We start from the raw sequence: 27,999 nt of genomic DNA on the forward strand, positions 1-27,999 counted from the left end.
TAATCGAAAGTTCAAGCTTACTTTTATAAAATTGCTCTAATAGTCTGCAAAAAATAATAAGCCGGATCCATTTCGAAGATTAAGGAACAATGCTATCTGCAACATTAACTGAAATAGATAATTAGATAATTTTAGCTTAGCTTATACCTTCTGTTATACATTAAACGCATAAGGGTAAAGGTATTATGCGCATGCGTAAACGCTGCGCAGAAAGTTTGTAGCTTTGAGGTCCAGATTATAGATCATTCCGGATTATGGATTAAAGACTTTTGACTGTTACTTGATTCTGAAATTTTAAGTATCACAGTTACAATGATAAAGTTACTATACTTCTAAAAACAATTATAAATGCCTATATACAAATACCTATATGGGATGCAAATTCCATGCACATTTGTTTAAAAAAGAAAAGAACAAACTTTAAAAAAAAAATGTTTAAAATAGTTTTCAATAAGTAATTTTTACATTTATACAAAAGCATACATAAATGCATTTTAAAATCATAATATATCACACACTTGTTTCAGAAAATGAAAGCTGTGATCAATGTCCAAATTCCTCAAAGCCTTTTTAAACTGTAGTAACAGTTTTTTCCAGTATTCTTTTTCTTTTCGAATAAGAATTGCACAAGTATTTCCTTTGTCATTATCTCTACTTTTTTTCACATATTGAGACTTTTCAAACTGCTTTAAAATAAGTTTTACACAGTTTTCTCCTTCTGGGGAAAGAAAATGTCTAACAAGTTTAAAATTTTTATCTTTTTTAAAACATTTATATAACCACTTTGACAAAGTATTTTCACAAAATGATGAATCACTACTACTACTCTGAATGTCATTAAACTGAAGCATTAGATGAGCTATTTTTAAAATACATATTGACTGTAAATTTAAAAACTGTTCATCTTTGCCATTCCACACAGGCTGCCAATAGAGAATAATTTTTGGAAAAATCTCAAAGCATTTATGCATGCTTGTACTTTCTGAAGAACTTTCTCCGGACTGCAAGTTTTTGCTCCTATTTTCTGCATATTCCTGCCATTTTTCATGGATTATTATGACATGTTGCAGACACAACCTGTATTTTACATAATATGCTTCAGAATTTTCCATATGGTTAAGAACATGAAGAAAAGTTGAAAGGTAGGCATTTAGTGAAGGGCCTTCTAAAAAGCTATAAAGAAAACAAAATAATTTGTTAACTATAATTTACATAAAAGTTCAAATAGAAAAACAAAAAAGAAAAATTTAAGCATGTCAAAACAGTTATTATTTTTCAATGTTTAAACATAATAATATAATGCATTATCTTCAAAAATTTGAGCCGAAGTAGTAAGTTCTTAAATCAGGAATTCTGCTATTTAGTATATGTATTTTTTGAATTCACAGGGATTTTAAAGTAAAATAATTGAAGAGTTTACACTGAAAAAGAGTTAAATGACAAAAACATAATTTTACAGAAGAAGGAAAAATGACTGGAATTAATGAAAATAACTGCTAAACTGTACTATTGAGTCTACAATTTTATTTTCAAAACAAACTCTCAAAACACGAATATTAACATGAAAGCATCATTAAAAAAAACATGGTACTTCGGCGGCAAAAATTCAAGCATCTGAAGGTCTTTCTTTTACGCTTCATAAATAGCAGGTACTTTATGGTTCTTCTGAAATTCTTTTATTTTCTTGAATGCGATGTATTTTCCTCTCTTGAAAACTCCTCCCATTGTTCCATTCTATTGAAGGCTATTCTTGCCTCAATCCTGGGTAGCTAAGGTTGAGAAATTCAGATCCAGGATTTGTTTGAAATTCAAAACAGCTCTGCCATGTTTGCCTACAAATAACACAGCAAGCATGGACGCCCTCTCATGGAAAAAACAAAAGAACTCAGTAGAACAAGTGTTGTGTCTAACATTAGACAAAAACAAAGACCTTCTTTGTATTCATCCAAAACACGATACTCATATTGATTAATTTGTAAATATTAATTGTGTATACATATTTTATATGTTAATAGTAAAATTTTAAAAATATATATATTCGAGTTCAGCAGTGCATGGATTTGAAGTTCACTGAAGTCCTTTTAGTTTACTGAAATTAAAAGGACTTCAGTGAAATTCAAAAGAAGGAACGACAGTTTTCAGGTCAGCCCTTTAGAAGGTAAGTGAAAATTAACTTATCCTATTAAAGAAATAAATTTTAAATATGTTAAAAGTTGATAAAATTTAACAAGCCCTGTATTCAAGTACTCATCATAGTACTCATCCAACAGCGAGAAGTCCATCCAAGAAATATTTCTCCTTCATTCTGACAATGCTGATCGGATTTTTTGCTCTGGTGGTTCTAACAATTTCTTGTATTTCTTCAGGAATCATGTTCCTACAGACCTTGTTTTGTTTTTCTGTAACTCTGAAGTCTAATTACACAGCATGTAGGAGTGACTGGAGACAAGAATACGCAACTGTCATGCTATGTCTCCAAGTGTTTTCTTTGGGTTCATCATCTGAGATGTCAATATCTTGGACGAGGCAACTTCATTGCCTCCCTTTGCAGCCATATCCTTATGCCACAAGCATATAAAACATTTTCCTGTTCTACCTTCTACACAAAACTTGCAGTTGGACAGCTGTCTTGAGTAAAACATATTGCTGTCTGTCAATGTTGGAGCGAACAACACCTGCTGCAGGTCGATGGACAAAGTGGAATGTGTAGCGAATAGGTACTGACTATTATGTATTGACTCAGAGAGAAGTTTCAATGCTTTTCTTTGGTGAAGTTCTTATTTTGTGATCAATGGACAATTGTCTATTCCTACAGAGGATTTTATTTTTGCAGTACATGAGTCACGTATACAACATGTCAGATCTTGGCCTTTTAAAACTCAACCATGGAAATGATTTCTTGAAAACTCACCTATAAAATTTACCATCAATAGATGAATCTGTTGTTTCAATGCAATATATAATTGATACTCAAGTATTCCTTTGAAGATTTCTGTCTGCCATAATGACTTTTGTCTCTTGGGAATGATTGGATAAGACTTTTGATGAGTTGTATGCTATTCTTTGAGTACTTGAATCAGTGAAACCCAAACTGCTTCCCCACAGCAATACTTAAAAACCAAATCTGCTTTTTTCAAACGATTTATCAAACTATTATTTTTACTTGAAATTCTGAAAATTGCTTTAAATGTACTGTTGCAAACTTGTACCCTTCGTTTTGCTTAGGCAGCCAAGATTCATTATTTAGTGCTTATTATTATTTCTCCATCTTCATTTTTACTTGTATGACACGTGCCTTCTGAAATGAGATTTATGTGACTCATTAAAAACATACATTGAGCCTTTGTGAACTCCAATTACAATTGCCTAAAATCTTGAGGAAGAAGAGAATGACACTGGTATTTATACTTGCAAGTAGCCTTAAACAACAGACTTGGCAGGCCTTCCTTCTTTTTCATAGCATGCGGCATTTTCTGGAGCACAAAAAACATGAATCTTTGAAATATTCCTACAAAATGAGAGCAACCGACGTCAAAAATGATAAGCAAGGACCACAAGAGCTGGCAATGTCATGTGAGAATGAAAAGAGAAGGTGAGATTATTCACATGTTTAATGCTGGGAAATTTCAATAGGTACCTCCCTTGCAATGCCAAAAGGTAGCGAGTTGCTACCAGTTTCACCTCTGGAGACACCCTAAGACTAAATGATACAAGCTATGCACTTAATTCCTTTACAACATTACTGGCCTTTAATCAAAGATCTGCTGCAATGCAAAACGAATTTTTGTAACTTTACTTGATTTCAACGTCAGTGCTACTGGCCTTTAATAAAAGATTTGTTTCAATGTCAATGCTTCAATTAATGACTTATAATTTCATCAAATTAAGCCGTTGGATGCAGATTTCTTATGCTCTTTAATCACTTTTTGAATGTCATCAATCTTCCAGAAATGCTTAGTTTTCATGAGAACTTTATTTTAAATGTAATTATTTTTCAAAATAAATTTAATAGTATTTAACCCTTTAAACTCTGGTAGTGGCATTAGCCACCTTCATATGTAGAGGTCTATCGTAACGTTAATAGATATTATTTTACTATTAATAAAGGTCTCATCTGGCAGCTTGTCCACAAGTGTTTTTCCAATTGATTACTTATATTGAGACTTGATGGTTGCAACTGCATGACATCCTAGTTTCTAAAACTCATATAGGAACTTGTTAATATTCTGCAAGGTAGTTCTAACATCTACAAACAATACTTTGTAAGCTCTTTTTTTTTTTTCTTTTTTTCTTTTTGGGGAGAAGAATGTCTAAAAAATCTAGAGCTAAAAGGCTTAAGTTTATAAATGATGTATAGAATTAAAAAATCACTAACTAACTAGTATTTTCTTATGTTTTAACCAAGAGATTTCATAGCACTATGCAAAATAACAAGAATTTTTTTTTACCATTAATGCATACCGTATATGCTCATGTAATGTCTGCACCCCCTACTTTACAGATAAAATTTATGTAAAAAAAGGGGGAGACCCACACAATAACCACACCACAAAAACTAAAGAATTTCTTACTTTAAAACATATTTTTTTAACATCGCCTTTTCTCCTTTAGTCAATAAACATCTTTAAAGAAAGAATATGCATTTGTTTAGCGCTAGGATGGAAAGCAGAGACTCTCCTTGTATTCTGGTGCAGTTGCTATTTAGTCAGAACATGAATGCCAGCAATCCACTTGGCAGACACGATAATAAATGAAGGCAGTCCAAACAGGTTTTCACCTCATTGGCTTCCAGGAAATACAGTTTTGTAATGAAATTATTTTCCCCTCCTTCCTCCTTAGAACATTCGCATATTTTAAGTTTTCTCTTTTCATTCATTTTAAATCATTTGGAAATCGTGGTAGTTAGCATGTAGCGTGCTTGAAATATGAAAATACAGCAGCTATACAGCGGTTTTAAACTAAAAGTCGTAGAATTTGCGCAGGAAAATAGAAAAAGAGCAGCAGCAAGAGTATACGAGGTGGACGAAAAAGTATGTGTGCAACTGGAGTAAACAACGTGATCAACTGGCGGGAAAGCAGAAAACAAGACGTACGTTTCGTAGTTGTGTAAGTTTCCAAACTTCAGAGGAAAAAAAAAGCAGTTGTGTATGTTCATGATATGCGTTCTCAAGGGTATGCAGTAACGCAGGTAATGTCCCAAATAAGAGCACTTGCTGTGGCACGAGAAGACATTCCTACATCGCAATTCAAGGAGGGTGAAAGCTAGTTGCGGCGAATGATGAAACAAAATGGATTTTCATACAGTGCATCAGAATAGACTTTTTTAAAAAATAATGTGTGCATGATATTAAAAGAACGAATGTTTATTTAAATTGTATAAAAGTAAACAATAAAACTGCAAGTGTTGGTTAATTTGTGCTTCTATATTGTGCTCCTGAGTGAGCTAATACACGCCGAGTGTTGATAATGCAAACGGGGTAATTTATATTCTATATGTGGATGGGAGAAAGTGAATTTGTAAATTTTAGGTAGCTATTAGACAACTTTAAATTTGATGCTTTTATTACTTATGCCATTTTCTTTCACTTAGAACTTAACTTGGCTGTTTGAAATGAAATTTACACCCAAAGTTACTCATGAGAAAAGGCACAACATTTGAATGACCAGTGTAATGTCCGCATCTGCATTTTAGTAAAAACGAGCGGAGACTACGTGAGCATATATGTTTTGCACTGTTCTGTTTATAATTTTTCAAGGTTTTTAACCTAGACATATGTGTTAACCTTCCAGCACATGCGCATGCACAAAATTTACGACAAATTCAGTTTTTAATGCACATTTTTTGCATATCAAAGATGAGATGTCTAAAAGTCATTTCTATTCCTCCTTTCTACCCTTCCTCACATCATGGAATGTGCCAACAGCAAGTCATTTGAATTTTTTTTAACTGGGCTTTTGTGCTACCTGGCAGCTTTTTCATAAAATTTACGACACGCGCTTGGTCGTGTTTTAAAATTCGGAAAATACTTTTTTTCCCCTCAAATATTTTGTAATTTTGTGTTTTTAATTGCCATGTTTTATTTTAATTTGAATACATTTGGCTCTGTAAATTTTATTTCGGTTTTCATCGCAAAAAAATATGTGCAACCAGCTGATTTTGCTCGGATTCTTCAAGAATTATCTGATGAAGAAAAGGAAGACAAGGAAACCTTTGGATGGGAGAACAATAGCGATTTCCATAAATTACTGCCTTTCCATTCCTTTTCTTTTATTTCTATTTTTTAGAAATAAATACAAACATTAAAGTTAGTTTAAAGTGTGTTTATGTAACCAGTAAGAAGTGAATTTCCTTGCAGAAGTAAGTAATGCTAAACTTACTTTTTTTCCAAGGTGTTTTCCTTTTTTTACTGTTTATACTTGTCTTTGGTGAATATTTAAATTAGCTTAGATTTTAAAATATAATTATTAAATAATAAATTTAAAATTTTCTCTAATGAAATACATCATTTCATTTCCATCTCACTAACATAAGAACTTAAAAATAATTTACTTATATTTGAATGTGATATCATTTGTATTTTGCAATAATAAGATTAATATTTTATTTTGTAACAAATTTATTATCAATATTCACTCATTTCTGTCGTTTTTCGTGCCAAAAACAGTAAAATAATAGATGTCGTAAAAATACGACACGCACGTGCTCATGTAAAATTGCCAAACGTGCGTGCTGGAAGGTTAAAAGCAGAAAACAATATTTCAGCCATAATACTAACAGATATAAGCAGTAAAGAGTTAACTTCAAAATAATAAAGCAAATATGGCCATAGATGCTCCTTAAATGTGGCTGTGCTGTAACATATAATTATGCTTGAAGTACCATTCTAATTTCAAATAAAAGTTGTGCTATGACATGCTTTTTTCTTAACAGTCAGTAATTTAACATTAAAAAAATTATATTACAATGTGTCATATGTACAAAAATTTTAAACAATTTATAACTGTGTACTAATTGTTTAATTAATAAATAAACAGCCATAATTACATTTACCATGGCAAGCTAATTTTAATTCAGGTAATGACTGTTAGGTAAGCAGAAAATACAAATACATATGCAACACTCTGAATTAATTATGTAAGGGAGATATTTCTAAATGATACTACAAATATGTTTAGGACCTATACTGGGGGGGGGGGGGGTGATGTACCTGATCATCAAGTTTGCATCAAGAATCAGCTAAATAATTCAGAACGAGGTTTTATTTCTGTATTTTTTGTTTTCAAGATAGTAGAAGTGGAAAACTGTTCCTTCTTATAAAAAAAAAATTGGTGAGTTGAAAACTTCTTATAAAATAATTTTCCCTCTCAAACTCAATTTTTCTTGCAGCATTGACTGTTCCATTTTAGTGATTTTAATGCTGCCAGAGGAATGCGTGTGGGTTAAAATAATAAAGATACTTCGCATGAATGTGAAGTTTTTTGCCTTATTGTAAAGAACACCTAAATTCCTTAGCTTTTTACCTCTATTAAAACAATAACTATAATTAATGGGAAAATTAAAAATAAATGTACTCAATCATATAAATCATACAATATTTACAGTTTTATATTATACGAACATACTTCTTAGAATACAGATCAAGATGATGAAAATTTTTTGTTTATTTACACTAATTAAAAAAATGAGATAGTCTATTTAAATTAATTCATACATTTGCTTCATTCTAAAATTCTTTCATTACTTTTAAAATCATATAACTATTTATATGAAGCTCTTAAATTTAACGAAAGTCAAATTTTTTTGTGCATACAAACATGAAGTTCGACCACTCGCCAATATAGCAATGTTTGAATTTTTATACAGTAACATTACACTCATAACAGGAATTTTGGGCACACTTGAGAATTTTATGAATATACTACATGACTTTTCTCTAGAGTAAAATAATAATAATATACACATAGGTTCCCTATATAATTATTCAAAAAAAAAAAAAAAAACCCTACTGAACACATGAATCTTAACTAGGATCTATTAATTCTGATTATATTCAAAATCAGAATCAAATTCATATTTTATTCATTATTTTTAGTCTTACTGGAAATGTTCACTAACAACAGGCAAAAGTTATGAGCAAAGCCTGGCAATCAACATCAGGTAATTAAAAAAATCACAGAAATTATTCCATAACTGCTACTTTTTTTAGCTTTATTACTTAATGAGTTTGAACATAATCCCAGCCAAACTTGATGCATTTCCTTAGGCTAAGAGGCCACAGTTCATGCATAATATTCATGAAAATCATGTTTTTCCTTAATCACTCAGCTATTCTTGCATTATCCAGATAACATCATTTCACTCAACATACATTTTGACAAAAAGTCAGATATCAGATGGGTGCCAGATCAAGAAAGCTGGAATGCACTTGAACAAGAATGACTCCCAAGGCACTAACAAAATGGGTGCATCTGAGACGAAGAAATGCATTGAAACTGTCAGCTAAAATGTTATTAAATACTGAATAACTAAACCTTCAAAGTGAATAACAAAATTGACAAAACATATAAATTATTTCTGTGAAATGAAATAAATGTTTTGATTACTTATGTATATACTTAACAATGCATGACAAGAGAAAATTAATAAAACTTACTTCAATTTCTTTAAAAAGCAAAACAGAACAAGTTGAAATTCATAGAAAAAGGATGAGTACATCCTTTTGTGATTAGTGTCATTGCTTGAGTCCTTCTTCACATCGAGCGAATCAAGGTTTTCTGCAGATGTGGGTTCATCATCAGCAGCAGAGTTTGACTTCTTTAATGCATGCCATATATTTTTCAATATGAAAGATGACAATTTGACAATTTCAGCATCTATTACACCACTAGAAAAAAAAATTAGTAATTCAACAAAAATAAATATCAATGGAAAACAAGAACGAATGATACAAAAAGGACATCTGTTTTACTGTAAATAATTAATTTGTTTACTTTATATTTATTTTACTTATCCTAGCCTTGTTTCAACCAAAGAAAAATATACCATACTACACAACACACTTATAAAAAGTTATATTTATAACACACATAAAAACATTATTAATATAACTTAAAATGCATCTACTTCATTAGTACATCTAACATGCTAAAAAATTTAAACAAAATAAAAAAAGTAATTGTCCTGAATAAAAGCACAAGGATAAGAATCAATGATTATTTTTTATAATGTGGTTGATTCTGAAGTAGCCCTCAAACTGCTTTTATGATAAAGAAACAAGACTTACTTAAAGAAAGAAAAATATTTTAAAATTAAACAGTACTTTTCATATATTAAACTCAACTGCTTATTGTTTTTAAATTTCCAGGAGCCAAAATAAATAATAGAAAAACTGCCTGTTAATTAAACTAAAAAATAGATGAATGAAATGAAACTAAAAAATGAGGGGGGGAATATGAGTAGAAAAACTGCCATTTATTTAACTCATTTTCACCACTTATTAAATTCAGACTGGCAAAAGACTGATTCCTCAGTGCCAGAATGTCCTGCTTGTATCTATCAAAGCTTTTCAGATTCATCCATTTAAAATAATTGCGGACTATTTATTCAGGCATGTAATGCTTCAATAACACAGATTTGACTGAAATCCCACCCGCCTCCAGTCCCTGTAACTGTGACAGTGATTTCAGAGTTCTTTGTCTGCAGCAGAATTTCCTTATCTCAAGGTTAAAAAAAGCAGTTCTCTAGAGACATAAATGGGTGAGGGTTCCTTCTTAAATGACAGCTGATAGGAGGTGAAATTATCATTTAAGGTTTTCACCTTCAAAATCTTCCATTTGGGACAGATACATTACATTCAGATAGAGTTATAAAAAAAGGCCATTAAATGCTATTAAGTATTACCATACATTACAGCCTTTGAATGGATAGAAGTGGTAAGTGTAGACTAAAATAAAAGCAAGGAAAGCATTGATCATACTTGTAATCATGAAGAGACAGATTGACTAAATAGATAAAAGGCAATCTTTCTGCTGCCTATAAACGCAAATTCTAAAGCTTAAATAAATTTGAAAGAAGCATTTTGTAAAATTTATTGTGCATTTAACTTGTAATTCATCAAAATGCCAAGGAAAAAGACTTAAGCCTTAAAGAAAAGGGTAAATCTGTAAAAGATATTTATGTTCTTGATAACTGCAGCCAGAAGAAAAACTACATTTAAACTGGAGATTTCCCAAACAGCACTGCAGAGTTGTGCACAACTGAACAAGGAATTATAATTAATAAAGAACTAATACAAAATGCAAATGTCTCAAAATTGAGAGATGCTGAAACTGCTTTTCTAGAATGCTTTTAGGCTATAAAGCTAAAACATTTTTTAATTTCTAAAGTATTTTTCACTAATTATTAAATGGTATGAGAGAATTTTACATCAACTGACATATGGTTTCACAAGCTGGATAAAGAGAAATCCAATATTATTCATCAGAAATTGCAAAGTGAGAAGGATGAAGAGGATCATCATGCAACTGATAATTAGATAAAGGATACTTAACTTGGACTGCTGAATGAATACAAACTACTCAAAACTTATACTATAAATGAAATTGAATTGCAGTACAGAACACTGCTGAAACAGATGAGTATTATAAAAAAAAAAAAAAAAAAGCAGTTGGTTTAAAAAAACTGAAGGAATAATTTACTGTTTTATTAATGTGCAATATGGAGCCAGCAATTAAAAAGACAGCACTACTTATCAAGAAAAGCAAAAAAAAAACCTTGATGTTTGAGAGGAGTTGAAAATGTATCATAACCACACAAGAACTTATATATCTCAAATAATAGCGCTTTTTTTTTTTTTTTTTTTAATGGGATAGTGAACAGAAACTGCAGCACACACATCTCTTTAAGAAAAACACTAGTATTTCTTCCTGCAAACACGACTTCTAATATTTAATCATTTATTTTATGGTATAACAAAAGCCTTCAATTGTTGTTACAGAAAAGATGTTTATTAAATGATGAAGATAACTGACTTTTGTGAAAATGCAAGCATTACAAAGGAGTTACGTATGTCGATGTCTCTGTTCTATGCCTATTGTAGTCAATGCAGAGCCTATTCTCTTAAACTCAGTTAAAAACTGTTTTTGAAAATGTGGTTTTTATATAGAAAAAAGCCTAACAGGAATTGCAAGCTAAAGTAAATGTCTTAAATGTGTCAGATATCAGTTATGAACTTATGAGAATCACAACATTAGTGAGACAACATGTTTTGCATTTAATGGTTCTGTGAGTGTAAAGGTGCATCCAAGAGATAACATGAGGTTTTGTAAACAACAACAACATTTATTTACAAGTAAATATATATAGAATTTTCAAACAGTTGGAGATATATTGTTAGGCATCTCAGCCTTCCATGTCTGCAACCTTAGGTATCCAGCCTTTTACTGACTATTGGCGTGAACACAGCACCCTCTAGTCAGAATGACGAGGGAAATATGTAATACTCCCAACCTGAACTCACTTGAGTTCACTTACCATTAAATTTTAGCTAAATTTACATTCAGAAACCATTTAAAATTACAAGAATTAAAAATACAAATAGCATATTATATCAAATACAAAGCTTAAAAATTATTCAATCACTTGACATATAAAAACAAATTACACTTTTAACTTCCAAAGAAAATTGTTCAAATATCTAAGTTCAAATATTAAAATATAAGCACAATTAAACTATCATTAATACACAAATAAAAAATCAACAGTTTTATACTTCAATTAAACTAACATAATTAAGGATTAATTTTCAAATTATATACAAGTTGTACTGAGTGTTTTATTTTTCCTTTAGGAGCCTGAATAAGAAGAGAACGAATTTTTCCGTCTTTTCCTTGATATAGCTCTAAAATTTTCCCTATCATCCATATATTTCTGAAATAATGCTCATCATTAATCAAAATAATATCATTCACTTGAAACTATTTTACCTGGTTGTGTGGAAATATAAGCTGATCTCAGATTAAGTAAATACTCCTTTCTCCATCTGCTCCAGAAGTGATTCAAAAGTGTTTGCCGATATTTATATTTCTTTACCAAAGAATTCCTATTAACATTTAAATTTTCATTTTTATGTTTTATTACAGGTAAAGACACCAACCTTTTACCAATAAGAAAATGAGATGAGGTGAGTGGAGAGAGTTCTGAGGGTTCGTTGTACAGATACGTGATAGGCCTAGAATTAACCAGGGTTTCAATTTCTGAAAAAACAATTTCCAATTCCTTCAAAGAGAGAGAGAGAGGATTATCCAACAATTTTCTTTAAGCAGATTTTAACTATTCATATCTGTCTCTCCCAGAAACCTCCCCACCATGGACTATTTTCAATTATAAAATTCCAAACTATACCTTTAGAAGCAAACAAATTTTTAACTTGATCATTATCTATCTGATTCCACCATTTGTTCAATTCAAAATTTGCTTTTTTAAAAGCCTTGGCGTTATCAGAATATATAGTGGAACATAATCCTGGACGAGAAACAAATCGTCGGAATCCTAACAAAAAAGAATCAGCACTTATGTTAAGAACTACTTCTAAGTGGATACCTCTTGTCACTGCACAGCTGAATATAAATGTAAATAACACTTTGAATTAAAATCACGAACAAAAAATGGTTCGGAAAAATCCACACCACATATATCAAATGGTGGGTGCTCTTGAATTCTATCAGGTGGTAAAAGTGGCAACCACCTGCATTCCAGGTTTCGCTTTGAATCGTCTACAAATCAGGCAGTTATTAAACACTTTTTTCACAAATTGACGACCTTTAACAATCCCGAATTGGTCTCTTAAATGAGCCACTCTGTTGGCGACAAACGGCGGTCAGCAATTATTTGGTTTAGAATTATTTTAACTTCTTCCTCATGGTAAAACTGATTTTCAGTGAGTATCTTTTTAATTTCTGGGACCTTACTAGTTAGCGGCACTTCCTCACCTAATTCTTCGGCTACTTCTATTAAATCTTGTCAAAAAAAAAAAAAAAAAAAAAAAAAAAAAAAAAAAAAAGGGCTCAATCTAGCCTTTTTTTTTAAATTAGAAATTCAAGTATGACACAAATTTTTTCTTTCCTAAAACACTTAATGCAATAAAACGGATGTGCTTTCTGATAAACAAAAATCTGCAAAGCTTACTCTTAATAAATTATACTAAAGTAAATAAAAAAGAATTCAAGCTTCTAACTTGATTCACAAAACAAAATTCTTGATTTGGGACTCTAATACAAGAGCTTAAATTTCATAATAGAAATATTCTAATATCAACATTATAAATTTACCACTCTAATACAAAAGCTCAAATTTTAAAAGAACATTAAATATTTTGATCCTTTACTTTAATCCAAAAGCTTAAACTTAGAATATCGTTCTATTATTTGAATTCAATAATAAGATGCAACATTGTCATACAAAATGGTGCAGTATTCATTAAAACTTATACTCACAAGTACTGTATTTTCTTTTGCTAAACAAACACTGATTTCAGCTTTAAATCCCAGTGACTACCACCAGATATTTATTCTTGTACATGTCTGTAATGAAGTTTTAAAGAAATCTTGCCTTTTTCGAATGAACAGCCAACTTTATCAGTCAAAACTTACAGAAGAACTGAAATACACTTTTAAGCGTGTGCATCGTCTGTGGATATTCTTTGCAGATAATCGTATGCGATAATTTACATTTCTTAGTGGAATTATCTTGGTAGCATAGCAATGCAAATACGTTATACTACACAGGAATGGTTAAGATCTACAGTCAAAAGTCGTTAATCCGGACTCGTCGGGACTTCGGCGATTCCGGATTATCGATTTTTCCGGATTATAGATTATCAGTTTAAATCAGGAAGATGGCATGCAGAAATTACAAAATTAAAAATATGAAACCGTAATTTATGAAATAAAGAACAATTATGATCTAAAGGGTATCAAAATTTACAAAAAGAAAAAGCTCAATATTTATTTGTTTACTTTATTAAACATTTCCTTCAATGTAAGTTGCTTCGTTTCATGTGATAATACTTTCTCTTTAATTCTATTAAACAGACATAATTTCTTGTTTAGTTACAAAGTTCCGCTGTTCAAGTCCTATAATTGCTGTGTTGAGAATACCGACTAATTTGTCAATCGAAATGTTTTCGTTTTCAATAACCTCTGGGTCACTTTCTTCACTATCGGAAGCGAATTATAATGACGAGGAACTTGATTTAAATCATATCAAAGACAGAATGAAATACTACACTTAGTATGGAATTATAAACCAAATAAAATAAAAACATCTGCCCTGAAGATAAGGATAGTGCTGACAAATCAACTTCCAATCCGCGGCGTGAAATTGATAAACAGATTTCGGATCTCAAAACATACTTTCGCTTTGCAGATACAAATTACATATTAGTAAATATATATCGGAAATTCTATTTGACATAATCTTTCTAATCTATCATAATCTAATAATGACGTTTCTGCCCCCCCCTCTGCCGCAGAGCAGCGTGAAATTGATAAACAGATTTCGGATTTCAAAACATACTTTCGCTTTGTAGTAAATATATATCGGAAATTCTATTTGACATAATCGAAAGTTCAAGCTTACTTTTATAAAATTGCTCTAACAGTCTGCAAAAAATAATAAGCCGGATCCAATTCGAAGATTAAGGAACAACGCAATCGGCAACATTAACTGAATTAGATAACTTTAGCTTAGCGTGTAAACTCCGTTACAATTTAAATGCGCATGCGCACAAACATATTCGCAGCCGTAAGGGTCTTACGCGCTCTCGTAAACGCCTGTGCGCATGCGTGAACGCGACGCATGCGCAGAAAGTTTGTAGCTTTGAGGTCCGGATTATAGATCATTCCGGATTATGGGTGTCCGAATTAACGACTTTTGACTGTAGTAAGAAATCTTATTAGGCAATTTTAACTTCTAATAAGAAATCAGTCCCACCAAACAGATTATTTTTTTCAGAACTGATTTATATTTCTTGGAGTTGGTGAACATGAACATTTTCATCTTTATTCAAAACATAATAATTCCTAATTTATGCTTTAGTTAAAATTACCAACTGCTTCCCTAAATAAAGCTTAAAATACCATATTTCTGTTTGCATACTTCCAGGTAATGCTTTATATTGATTGACCTATCAGTCAATTTTATAGAGCCATTAAAAATAAAAAATTAAATAATGAAAATAATAGTAAGAAGAAACAAGTACAAAAATAATTCTTAATATCTAGCAGTTTTCAAGTTTGCTCTCACAAAAAAAGTAATGATCTCTTCTTGGACAATTACAGTAATGTTCAGGATTCAAAATATATCTTAACAACTCCAGAACCATATTAATGATTTATTTAAGAAAATAGTTAACACACAGTACTTTTTTTTTTTCAACAAAAGAATTATTACATGAAGAGAAGAAAAACTTTATGCTACATGGAAACTTTAGTAGGTTAAATTAAAAAGGCTTCTGCATTTATAATAATAGCCTATTGTATATCTTACAGCATTAAGTTTTTTTTCCAGACGAATGAATAAATGCAAAATACTTACACTTGTTCTACGACATTATGCAACCACGACAGCAAACCATTCTGACACAAGGATCGAGCAGATGACTCAATTTTAACTGCAGCTATTAATATATTAATAATCGAAACCTAAAATAGACATAATTTACTCATATATTCTTTCTCATAATATTTCTTTCTCTTTCTCTGAGACATACATTTAAAAAAAGTAATAATAACATGTCTGTTACACATATTATTATGAGGTATTAAAACATAATTACTGTCTGTCATAAGAACTATTATTATCAGTATGTCTAACAGCAGGCAGTCACTATAGAAACATTTTAAGTGTGGATAAATGAAAGTTTTGCTGTTGTTTCATTTTAGGCCAATGTTGGCCATGAGAAAAACAAAACAATACCATAACAAATACTTTACTTACAGCAAAAATCAAATAACATATACCTCCAGTTTGTAATTAAGTGCATCAAAATGGCAAATTGAGATGTACTTTTTCAACATATTCCAATGAAAAATGAGTTAGGGATAGTTTCTACAGCAACAGATAGGTGTAGAGAAAGTTTTGTTATTGTAGACAGATAGTATACATGTTCAATAACAAAAATACTAGGATTATAGAAAATATATAATGTTTAGAATCATTTATAAAGTAATTGTATACACACTTTATGCTCCATACGATTTCTTCTGATTTTACATAATTATAAATATATTTTGAATTTTTGTCAGACTATAGCAGTTCATATCAAAGAAGAGAATGAGTGTGAAATTTTGTTTCTGCTTACTGAATCCTATGCAACTGAAACTGCATTGGAATTTTTCAAACACTCTAAAGCTTTTAAAGATAAAAATCACAGCGTATAATAGCCTAAACATTTCAAAGTTGGTGAAATGGGCAGCTTAAAAATAAAGAATATGTACCATATCATGTTACACACTCAAGGTTAAAAACACACTGCAGATGAATATTAAACGCATTACTTTTTGATAATAAATGTAAAATGCACAAATTGCATAGCGAAAAAAAATCCCAGCATTGATGCATCACTCACAACTCACAATCACAGAATTAGTCCATCTCCTTGTTCACAAATCCATCAAATAGCATAATTTAATCATCATAAAAGAAACCAACCCAAATCTAGCACTAAATTTGGGGGAAAAAATAATGAAAAACGTAGGTTATAAATGTATACCAATTTTTTTATGTATATTTCTCCTCAATTTTCAAACAGTTCCATACTGAACTATTGTGCTTCCACACTGCCGAAAATTATATTCTTCAGTAACAAATGTAAAACATTGGTGGACTAAACAAAGCAATTAAAAACATATACAGCAAAATACCACTTCTAAGTGTGAAAAATGGAATCTTTATATAAGAATTTTAAATAGTTATCTGTTATCTTATAGATGAAATAACAGAATAATAATTCAGAAATATATAACAGATTAATAACCACATGAAATATTTAAGGATTAAGAATATATAAGAAATAAAAATTTTCATTTAAAATATTGATTGTAATGCAGAAAATTCATTCTAGAAATGTACACTATCTTTAGAGGAAAAACTCTGGAAAGATTTTTAAGTCACCTAAATTGCTTTTTTAAGTAATTCAAAAAATTTTACACTCTACTGTATTTGTTCTAAATAAAATTATAGTGCAGGGATTAGACATTCCATTTGCATAACAGTAATAGCCACATTTCTACTAGACTTTTGTATCACCATTATAAAAATGCTTAAAGCAGTTCAAAAGACGTGATATATGTGTTTCATAACAAAGGTTGAAATTTGCCTATTTTTAGAGTTTATACGTATATCTTATACTTATTACTTAAATAGCAATCTAATAAGAACAAACAGTACTAACCTTCTCATCATGTGTACATACAGAACTCCAATAATGTGATAAAAGCGTAGAGAAAACATAGCGCTTCTTACATATGTGAAAGTCTGAACCAGTACGTAGGCCTTTAGCTAATAGATTCAAAAGCCACTGCCGATGTTCTCTATGCTAAAAAATGAAATCCTCAAAAATTAATAATTATAATAAAGAAACAATATTTTTAATTTAAATTTGACATAATCATAACAGTATTAAAAAAATTCACAAAAATAACAACAATTCATTTAAAAAGAGAAACAAATCATATTAGGAAGTCATAAAACTTCAGTAGTCATAAACTGTAAATGTTTCTTTATGAAATTTTTAGAGACTTCCACCAATAATTTACTATAAAATCTAGAAAACATACAATAACAAAATTTATATAGCAAAATTCCAGGTTAAATAGTAAATAACTTGGTGAAGATAATTAATTATAAATGCATACATTATCAAATGAATGAATGAATTTTTTAATGGTTATATTAAAAATTTGCAAACTGGTTTCAAAGACTTATTAATTTTAATGAACACCAAAAGAGTGAAATTTTAACTGAAATGTTAATTTATCACTTCTAAAAATTTTACACTATAACTGATTTTTCATATAATTACCTATTACGTACTTGCATAATATTTAAAAAAAAATACAAGAAATAGTACTGTAGACAAATTGAGCTTAATGTAAAAACGTCTCACTTTTGTTTAATAAAAAATAAACAGGTTTTAAAACTACATAATTATACTACACATATTTAATTGCATGAATGAGAATAATATAAATCTAGATAAATGGCTAACCCACAGATTGTTAAAATATAAATTTTCCCATAACCCATTTATTTGCAATAAATATGTGTAATAAATTAATTACATTAAGCAAAAGGTCTTGTACAAACACATACTCATAATCTATGGGAACTATGTGATTTCTACTAGCAAGCCTGGTATTTCTCTGAACACTTAGAAAGGACTTAGAAAGAACCCATGCCACAGCACTTGAAACCTGTTTTGTATGCCAAAGCTGGAACAGCGTGGTATTAGGAAGCTAGTCATAATATGTTGATTAATCAATGTATAGCCCCCAACATGAACATGCGATTAACATAATTTTCAAAATTTATGAGAATATAGGAAAAACTGACAAAGCAATTTTATTTTAATTTAGTACTAGTGTTAAAATTAAGAAACTTCTAAAAATTGCAGCTGCTAATACAAAAAGCAGTTTTCTGCCATTTATGTTAGCAGTACATTTTACAGAGCTTTTATTGTCTCTACTATGAATTGTGGTACTGTTATCTTCCAAAAAGCAGCCACAAGTAATCGTTAACTACCAATAGCATGTCAACCTAAGCTTTTAGAAAACGTTTCACTATTTTTTTTCCCCCTAATGCTCTGCTGGGCTACCAGAATCCATTACCATACATGATTTTTATTTAGATTGTTAGATATTTCCTGTTGATGCTAATTCATGACTTCCTGTAACATTATCCTCAGGATAAAAATGATAGAACATAGCTTTAAAAATAACAGTTTAAATGTACAGTGATTCAGTTAAGTGTCCTGATACTGGCTGTGAAAGTACTTTTTTTCCCATTTATGTATATAAGCCTTAATATTTAGACCTCAATGTTTAGACTTGTTTCTGGGTCATGTGCAAGTTATCATGCAAGAATACATTATATTATTCTACTGCACCTTTTTTAACAATGCTAAAATGTGTTACTAATAATGAATTTATTATGCAATAAAATACATTTATAATAAATTTTAACATTCTATTAAGAAAAGAAAATACACTGAATGTCAGTATATTGGTAAACTGTCAATATACACTGCACACAAAAAAAGGGGGGCAGTTCTATATCTCCCGTTCTACTGGGCCAATTGACAGAATTTAAATTGTGTTTTTCATTTCTCGAAAGCGTGACTTAGGATTTATATTAGATTTATATATAGCAGTATTCTAACATAGGTATTTCAACCCAAAATCGGACTTTTTCTGAAATGTCATGCCATTTTTTTCCATATTTCGATTCTACAACTAAATATTAAATTTTGTAAAATTTGGTGCAAAACTTACGGAGAAATTCAAAATTGGCATATTTTTTTCAGTTTGTGCCAAGAATAATTTACTTAGCGAACTTCTTAATTTATAGCAAACTAATTTTCCTTTCCTGTTTTCCAATGTAGACGAGTGGGGATAAAAAGTCATCATTCATAATTGAGTTGAAGTCAGCGGGCCATAGCAGTAGTTACTTATTTGAAAATTAAAACGGACAAGTGATTCAACACAAAATTCATGTTCAAGACATAGCCCTTCAAGGCTAAGAATTGTATGGGAATATTTAACACTGTATCAAGAGTTCTAAGGATATACTATTTTTCAAAAATTGTTTGATTTTTCTGTTGAATTTTATGTAGTATAAGTGCAAAGAAAATATTTAATAATAGAGTTAACACACAAAAAAATATTTCTTCACAGAACTGAATCTATGAGTGGATAGATTAATTGAGAGCTCAAGGAGAACATAAAAACCTTAAAAAATCATCTGGAGTGACATTAAAATCTGAATGCTTTCAGATTCTTTTTCTTTTCTTTCTTTAATTTTTATTTATTAATACTTGGTTCGTTCAGTTTTTTTAAAAGAAAATGTTAAAAGTCACATAATTTTCATTAATATAAAATATCTACAAATACATGCAGAAAGCGAGAAACAATACAAATGTTTTATCTTTAACATATGGAACTACATAATAATTTCCTAAAATAAAATAATATGCAAGAAATATTATAATAACAAGACCATTCTTTTGCACATACGAAAATTTTCTGAGCAAAACAATACGAACTGAACAGAATAGGAGCAAAACGGGAAGAAAAAGTATCAAGCAATTGCCCCTCAGTTTATATAAAAGATCACCTGAAATTAGTAATATATAACAATTTAATAATTAAATAAAATAACTAGGAATTAATTTAATAACAATAAATTAATTCCTAGTTATTTTAGAGGAATAGTTAGCATTTACCTTAGATTTTTAAACTTAGGACAATACTCTTGTCAGTCATTCCACAATAGCACTTAGTAAATTTACACAATAGTAAATTATAATATACAAAAATAGCAATCAAAAGATGTACAAAAAATACCTCAATTTCATTGCTGTTAAATAATATATAAAATTCTGGTACATTTCCAACGTCAAATACTGGCTTCACCATGATGAATTTGTACAGAATTGTATACATACTATTATCTGAAATTAAAAGCCATGATCAATTAGAAAAAAAATTATTGCAAAATAAATTTAAGAAAAATAACACACTGAAATGAAAGAAGTACATCTCATAAACATAGTAAAAATAATCATTTTCTAAATTACAAAACCAAAATTATGATTTTAAGCAAAATTACAGAATCTATAAATAATTTTTAATACCTTTGACCCTGAAAACAGAAGAGAAACATAAAATTAGAAATGTAACAACCTTGAGTTTGGTATAGACTCAAGATTTCAACAATTCCAAGGGCTTACTAATTTGCCTTTAACCCTAGTAAATGTTATATTTAACATATAATCATTATTTTCTATTACTTCATAAAAAAATTCAATTTATTCAGTTTACATAAAAAATAATAAATAATCAGTTTATATAAAATAAATAAGCTCTTTTTAGATAGTCACAAATTTACTACAAATTTTGTTTGATAAAGCATAAGCAAATAACTTCATGCAATTAATTGTTTTTAGACCAATGATATACCAATATGATTAAAAGATTTTTTTAATAGAAATATTTTTAAAGCTTTAATTACTATTCAAAAGTTTTCCATTTTAGTTTTAACACATATTATTTCAAAGACATAACAATGAAATATATTTATAAGACAGGATGGGCAAAAAAGCCCCTCTAAGCATAAGCTGTCTTAAAAGATTTGTAAGTATGACAGACACTCTTCAAATAATTGTCTGTCAAAGATTCTGCTATCAGAAACTTCTAAAGAGTTGCATGTATATGCAGTAGAACAATTACATCACAAAAAGTAAACCTGCAGAACTATTTTGATTGAGACTGATTAAACCCATGCAGCTGCATGGTTTAAATAACAGAAAGCAGCACTTAAAAAGGAAGAAATATAAGCTATTGATTTAGAAATTAAGAGTGAAATTTCTGTGTACAGTAGAAAGTCTGAGTTCTGGAACTGTTGGGATTTCAGCAATTCCAGATTTTGGAAATGTCTGGATTTCAGGTCATCGGTTTAAATCTAGTAAGATGACATGTAGACATGGCAACACTGGGGTTTCACTTATTGTTCAGGTTCAATATGAAAATGCTTATTCCCTCATAATCACTCAAGGGATTAAAGTGTGATCTTGGCTGACATCAATATGTCAATCAATTCATAGTCATTGACCACAGCAAGACTGCCTAGACAGCTGGTGTTTGAAAGTGACATACCAAGAATTTCAGTTACTGAGGAGAAAAATCACATTTATAGCACACCTGCTTTGTTTTATTAAGTAGTATGTTCTCCATTCCTATACTTCGGAAGCAAAGAGGGGAATTTAGATATTGTTAATTTCAATGTATTTATGTATCTATTTGCTTATTGTATTGATGGTTTCAAATATAAGATCATTTTCGAAATTAGATTTTTTGATTTTGCACTATAAACATTTTACACATATTGGGTGTACAAAAAAGTTTTTAGCCTTTTTTTTTGGGGGGGGTAACTTTGAAGCTTTATTCAGAGAAATTGGAAAAAAGTATTTTATTAAAAGTATTGTCCATCATTAGCTACAACTTACCCCCTCCCCCCATCTTTCAGGTAGCACATGGATTCTGTGCTTAGAAAGTTCCTCGTTTGTTGAGGTGATCCAAGAACCAACCCAATTTTTGGCTTCTCCATATGAAATGAAGTGCTGCTCGGCCAAGTCATGAGTCACCGACTGGAACAAATGGAAGTCAGAAGGAGCAATGTCTGGTGAATATGGTAGGTGGGATAGGAATTTGAAGCACCTCTACAGCTTCCTAGATGACTTTTGCAGCTTGCGAGCGAGTGTTGTGTGCTGAAAGATCATTTGTCATGTTGGGGGCATTTGACATCAATGCTCAGCTTAGTTGCATTAAATGTTATTTGCAACATTTCCCAGTAATGGTTTCGTAAGGCTGGCATATCTTATAATAGATCACACTAAGCTGATCCCATCAGATGCACAACATTAACTTCTTGCCATGAATATTCGGTTAAGCTATTGAAGCTGATGCATAGCTAGGCTTAACCCCCCCCCCCCCCCGATTTTTTGCATTTTGGGTTGTTGTAGTAATTTTTGTCTCCTGTCACAATTTGATACAAAAACCCCTTCTGAATTTGCCTTTGGAGCAGTTGTTTACATATGAAGAAATGCCATTCCATGTCTCTTGGCTTGAGTTCACACCTAATCCAATTCCCTTGTTTTTGCACCATACCCATGGCCTTTAGATGCTTTGAAATCACTTGCTGAGTTACTCCCAAGGTTTTGACAAGCTCTTCTGGGAAAAAACTATGCCTCCTCTTTGCCGGAACCAGTATTCAGATGTTTTTTATTGATAAAGCATGTTTCCCATATGCTTCACACAGCAATCAATGTCTATCATCTGCACTTTTCTTCAAATTAAAACAAAAAAGAAGCACTTCCCGCAAATTTTGTTTTGTTGGTAGAAAGGTTGACATGGGTGCCGAGTAAAGAAAGTTTGTTGTTTATGAAATGAAACTGACCGATTTTTAGATGAAAATGCTGGCGCTTTAACATGAATATAGTTACAAGATTGTCCAATAGGATTTAATACTAGTAATGCCATCTTACGTAAATTCCTCAAAACTTATTTGCACACCCAATATATACATACAGACAAAATGCACAAAAGCATTAATATTCACATTTAATGCATGTGCGAACATAAAAAATTAAAATATTTGAAATATACAATTAATTGAAATATTCCTGGGGGAGGGGTCGAAACAAATGGTGCAAGGATCTTTCACCTGGGGACATTTCTTGACAATTGTACAGTCATTTCTGGAAAGGAGACTAAAAATGTGGAGAAAGAATAATCATACGTGAAACCAAATCCAAAAAAATTACTCTATTAATGTGGAATTCTAGCATTAAATCTCTCTCACATATTATCCACCAAATGTGAATGAAGTGATGCAAAAGATGTTATAACTGCATGCACTCAAAATTCAGTTAAACAAGTTAAATAATCTGAGATAGGTTGAATATGTTGTGATGTGATCTCAAATGAATGATGAATCAAATTTCTAGAATAGATTTATTTTTCTTTTGATGAAGCTACATTCATAGAAATGCCAAACTAATCATCAACAACTAGAAGACACTGGAAAATTTCTTATTGCCCTTAAGACTAATGAACTGCAAAATGGCATTTTTAATATCATGTAATATATACATATTTCAACAAGATGGGGGCACTACCTAACTTTGGTTAATGCACAGTGCACTATAGATGCTTGCTTTACAAAGTTATGGATTAGAAGAAGGAGCCCATCTCATTTCCCACAGGATGGGAACAAACCTAGACCTTAATCATCACACTTTTACATATGAGTAAGAACATTATTTACAGTGCTCAAATTTTTAATAAACTCAAAATCTGCATTCTCAATAAATTCAAAATCTGCATTCAAGCATCACTTAACAGCTTATTCATGATGTTCTTACTAAAAAGTGGCCTGAAGAGTAATGTTATGAAAAATGTCATGTTCATTGTGGTGCATATATTCAAGCATGTTAAGATGAAAGTTATCAATACTGTGCTTACAGTTATGCAAAATTTATTTCTTTTATTAAAACATCTGTTGCTTCACCACAGAAACTGTTGAACGCAAAGTATTTGCTCTCATTCTAAACAACATAATGAATATTAATAATTCAACCATGCTATTCTTTTCTTGGAGATTTTGCATAATGCAGAACTGTACTCCCTTGCAGAAGATCATGCATGGAGCTCTCTGTATACATTATTATACTTTGCATACAAAGTTTTATTTTATGAAAATACATGTATTTCATCGTCTATCAAAAACACGAGATATTAGAAAAGTAGGAGTTATTAAAATGCAGAAATATATCAGAGCTTTTCAGAGAACTTTATTTTAGAGCATAAAAATTATAGTGAAATATTTTATTGTTGCAATGAATAAAAATTTATCAATTACTTCTTAATAATTATTATTAGTTAATTCTTATTAATTTTGCTTCTGAAGAAAAAACACCATAAATGTGCCCAAATTCTGAGACACAGCTGTTATTCAGTAATAAAGTTATGATTTCTTTTCTATCCTGTCATATAAAAATCATTTCAGCAGAATAAAAAAATTCTGATTTTCAATCAATTTAGTTCAATGAGTAACCCAAAATCTTAAACCTGCAAATATCTGTGACTAAAATTTTAAATCAGCAAGTATGTCTATAATATAAACTGAAAACTCTAAAGAATAAGTGATATATACATATATATATATAGCAATACATTAAAATTATTCGCTATTTATGCTAATCTCATAGTTTCCATTCTATTAGCAAGAATCATGTGGCAGGTCAGCATATGACTTCCTGCCATTTCCATGTCAAGATATGGACTTAATGAAATAGCAATGGGATTTACGTAAATTATTACTTCTGGTTGATAAAATATAATACCTAATTTTTACCTAGTACATAAAACCTAATGTTTCTATACATTTTATAACTCAAACACTCCTCACTTTTGATTATTCTATTCTTACATTCAATGAACAATAACTACACATGCTCATATAGACATCCATTCTCATGCACTGATTTGAAAATACCACATAATTGTAGTATATCCTCCAGTCAAACAGTGCTTCGGATCCACAAATTAATGACTTAACAATTACAAAATTTTTAAAAGCTCCATATTTTTAGAATTTCCAACAGAGTGTTAAGTGTTTTCTTATGTTTCTTTTCATAATGTCATATTTTTTCTTTTCATAGTGTCATATGTTTTTTCCAGTCTCTTTTCTCAATTAATAATATCAATGTGCAGTTCTCTTAATAAGATGACCAACTTTTTCATTTGTCATGTTAGCTTTAATTACTGAACATCAATTTCTTCAGACTTATACCATGTAAAATTCAAAAACAAAATTTTTAAAATTCAGCCTCTTTAATTCTTAGAATGTTAGTTGTTGCCACTTTTTTCATATTTTTACATTACTTCTTTAAACATAATTCATAGTGATAACATTTGGTGGCAGTATCCTTTTATTTGAAAAGTGATTTGGCACAAATGTGAAACAAACTCAAAATTTATGATTGAGGCTAACACATTTAACTACTTCATAATGAATGTTTGTCTTCATAATTCGCTTATTCTCATTGCATTTAGCATACTTTCATGAATACATTTCATGCTTGTAAATGAAATATGTTGTTTTCAATCACATTTCTATTTTAAATACCAAATTTAAGAAGTTCTGCATTATCTCAAATTTAATTTTTTTCTTTTCTAGGAATGTCTGCTCAAAATTTTACATAAGTATCAACTTCAGTCAAAATCTAATATGCTATTCCCATTGATGTAAAAGTTTTAAATACTAAAATTGAAAAGTTTTGGATTATATTTTATTATAGTTTTTCATTAAAAACTACTTCAAGTGAAGCACTATTTCTGGTTTTCAATTGAAAATTGTTATGGACGTCATGTAAAGTGCCACTTCCAGTTTTTTAATTTTATACAAAATATAATCAATTCTTTATACGAATGTAGAAAACTTAAATATGGAAAACAGAAAGCATACTTGCCAACCTATGACACTCAAAAATCAGGAGATTGTTTTAAGAAATCGGGAGATTTTTCACAATGTTAAAAAGACTTTTTAAATAAGGAAAATATAGTTTTTAATAATGAATTAACTTTAAATAGTAACTAATTCTTAAATGCAAGCAACACAAAAATACCTTACACATAAAAAACATTTTTATTACTTGCATCGTTTAAGAAAACAAACAAAACAAAAAAAACAAAAAAAACCCTTTAATCAGTTTTTGTACAAATGGTATAAACAGTGGCAGATTTTGCTTTCTTTAAGAAAGAAACTTCATAATTTTGTTCATAGTAATTGCCACGTAGGCCTGCTTTCACTAATAAAAGTTTTCTAATGTGTCATCACTAATATTAGATCTAAATTTAGTCCTCGTTTTCGCAACAACACTGAAAATCCTCTCACACTCTGCATTACTATGGGGAACTGTCAAGATGGCCAACATAATTCTAGACAGTTCTCTATATTTTAAAATTCCATCAGCATCTTTCAGTTTTCCAATTAAACTCCACTGGGTGTCAATCCTAGCTGATTTTATAACTTCGTCCAGGTTTTCTAATTGTAAACTGCTATTATGCAGCTGTTGGACTTGTTTCAATTTTTCCTCCTTTTTAGAACTCCTTTCAAGATTATAATAAATATCAACAATGTGTTCATCCACATTTATTGGTAAAGAAGCTACTCCTTTTTCAGCTGCTAAATTTAAGAGGTGACAGGTGCACCTCATAATCTGCAAATCTGAATTTTTCTTTCTGAAGATGCCTGCAACACCAGTCTTCAAGCCTACCAATACTGGTGCATTATCGGCACCTAGTGCTAAGCAATTATCCAGAGGGACTGCATTTTCTTTTAAAGTTTTAATAATTAGCTGTGCTATATTAAAGCCTGTCAAATGTCCTTCCAAAGTGGGGACAGAAAGTAAACTGCACTCAATTTCTGAAGACTCTGGATTAAAAAAAGAAACAACAATTGGATACAGTTTTGAATCAGTATATTATTGCTTCCATCCGTAGAGAGGCAGAACGGAGCTGTTTTAATGCGATCAATAACTGAAGATTTATTTTTCAAATCCATTTCTTTAACAATTGCACCTCTTTTGGTTCTTGCACTTAAGTATTTCTTAGCGATTTCACTATCAGAAAACATTTTTCTAAATAAAGCTGCAGCGTGATCCGATGCATTCAGTGGCAGGTTGTGCTCCAGTAAAAAGGCAGAGAACAGACATTCTGCATTAATAACTTTTTGGTTTTTTGTTTCTGATGAAAAATTTAATTTTTCGTTTTTTTTTTTTTTTTTTTTTTTTTTTTTTTTTTTTTTTTTTTTTTTCCCAAAACAGCTCATGTAGCCCTTGTGTTTTTGTGTATGCACATGTTTGAGACCATCCGCCCTTCCACCATGCGAAATCGAAAAATCGCAACGACAGGCAGTACACATCGCAAATTTATTACATTTCCTTGAGGAAATAATGGAAGGAAAGTCAACTGTGTACGATTTTTGAAACGTAAACGAGTATTTCACCTTTCTCGCAGACATAACAAAAGATGATAATTTCTAAAACTATTTCCCAAAGGCACGTGTACTCACACAACTCAGGACAAAATGACCGAAATAACTAAAGAACATCCAAATAACAGCTTGTTTTGTCCTCATTGGCTAATATATGCCAGATC

At 30.3% G+C, this 27,999-nt stretch overlaps 1 protein-coding gene across 1 annotated transcript in view; it reads right to left on the minus strand.

The window, feature by feature from the left end:
* Positions 1 to 419: 419 nt before the first annotated feature.
* LOC118198847 (nucleolar pre-ribosomal-associated protein 1) overlaps positions 420 to 27,999 on the minus strand; it is a 172,668-nt gene continuing 145,088 nt past the window's right edge. The window contains exons 29-33 of the mRNA XM_085815882.1: positions 20,623 to 20,729; positions 17,454 to 17,597; positions 15,596 to 15,702; positions 8,655 to 8,885; positions 420 to 1,173 (exon numbers count right to left, since the gene is read on the minus strand). Of these exons, the coding sequence (XP_085672008.1) occupies positions 501 to 1,173; positions 8,655 to 8,885; positions 15,596 to 15,702; positions 17,454 to 17,597; positions 20,623 to 20,729 (1,262 nt within the window). The 3' untranslated portion in view covers positions 420 to 500. The remainder of the gene's footprint in view (positions 1,174 to 8,654; positions 8,886 to 15,595; positions 15,703 to 17,453; positions 17,598 to 20,622; positions 20,730 to 27,999) is intronic.

The sequence above is a fragment of the Stegodyphus dumicola genome, chromosome 4, assembly GCF_044657685.1.
Source record: "Stegodyphus dumicola isolate Sdum_Otavi_A_Nest chromosome 4, ASM4465768v1".
NCBI classification, from domain to species: Eukaryota; Metazoa; Arthropoda; class Arachnida; order Araneae; family Eresidae; genus Stegodyphus; species Stegodyphus dumicola.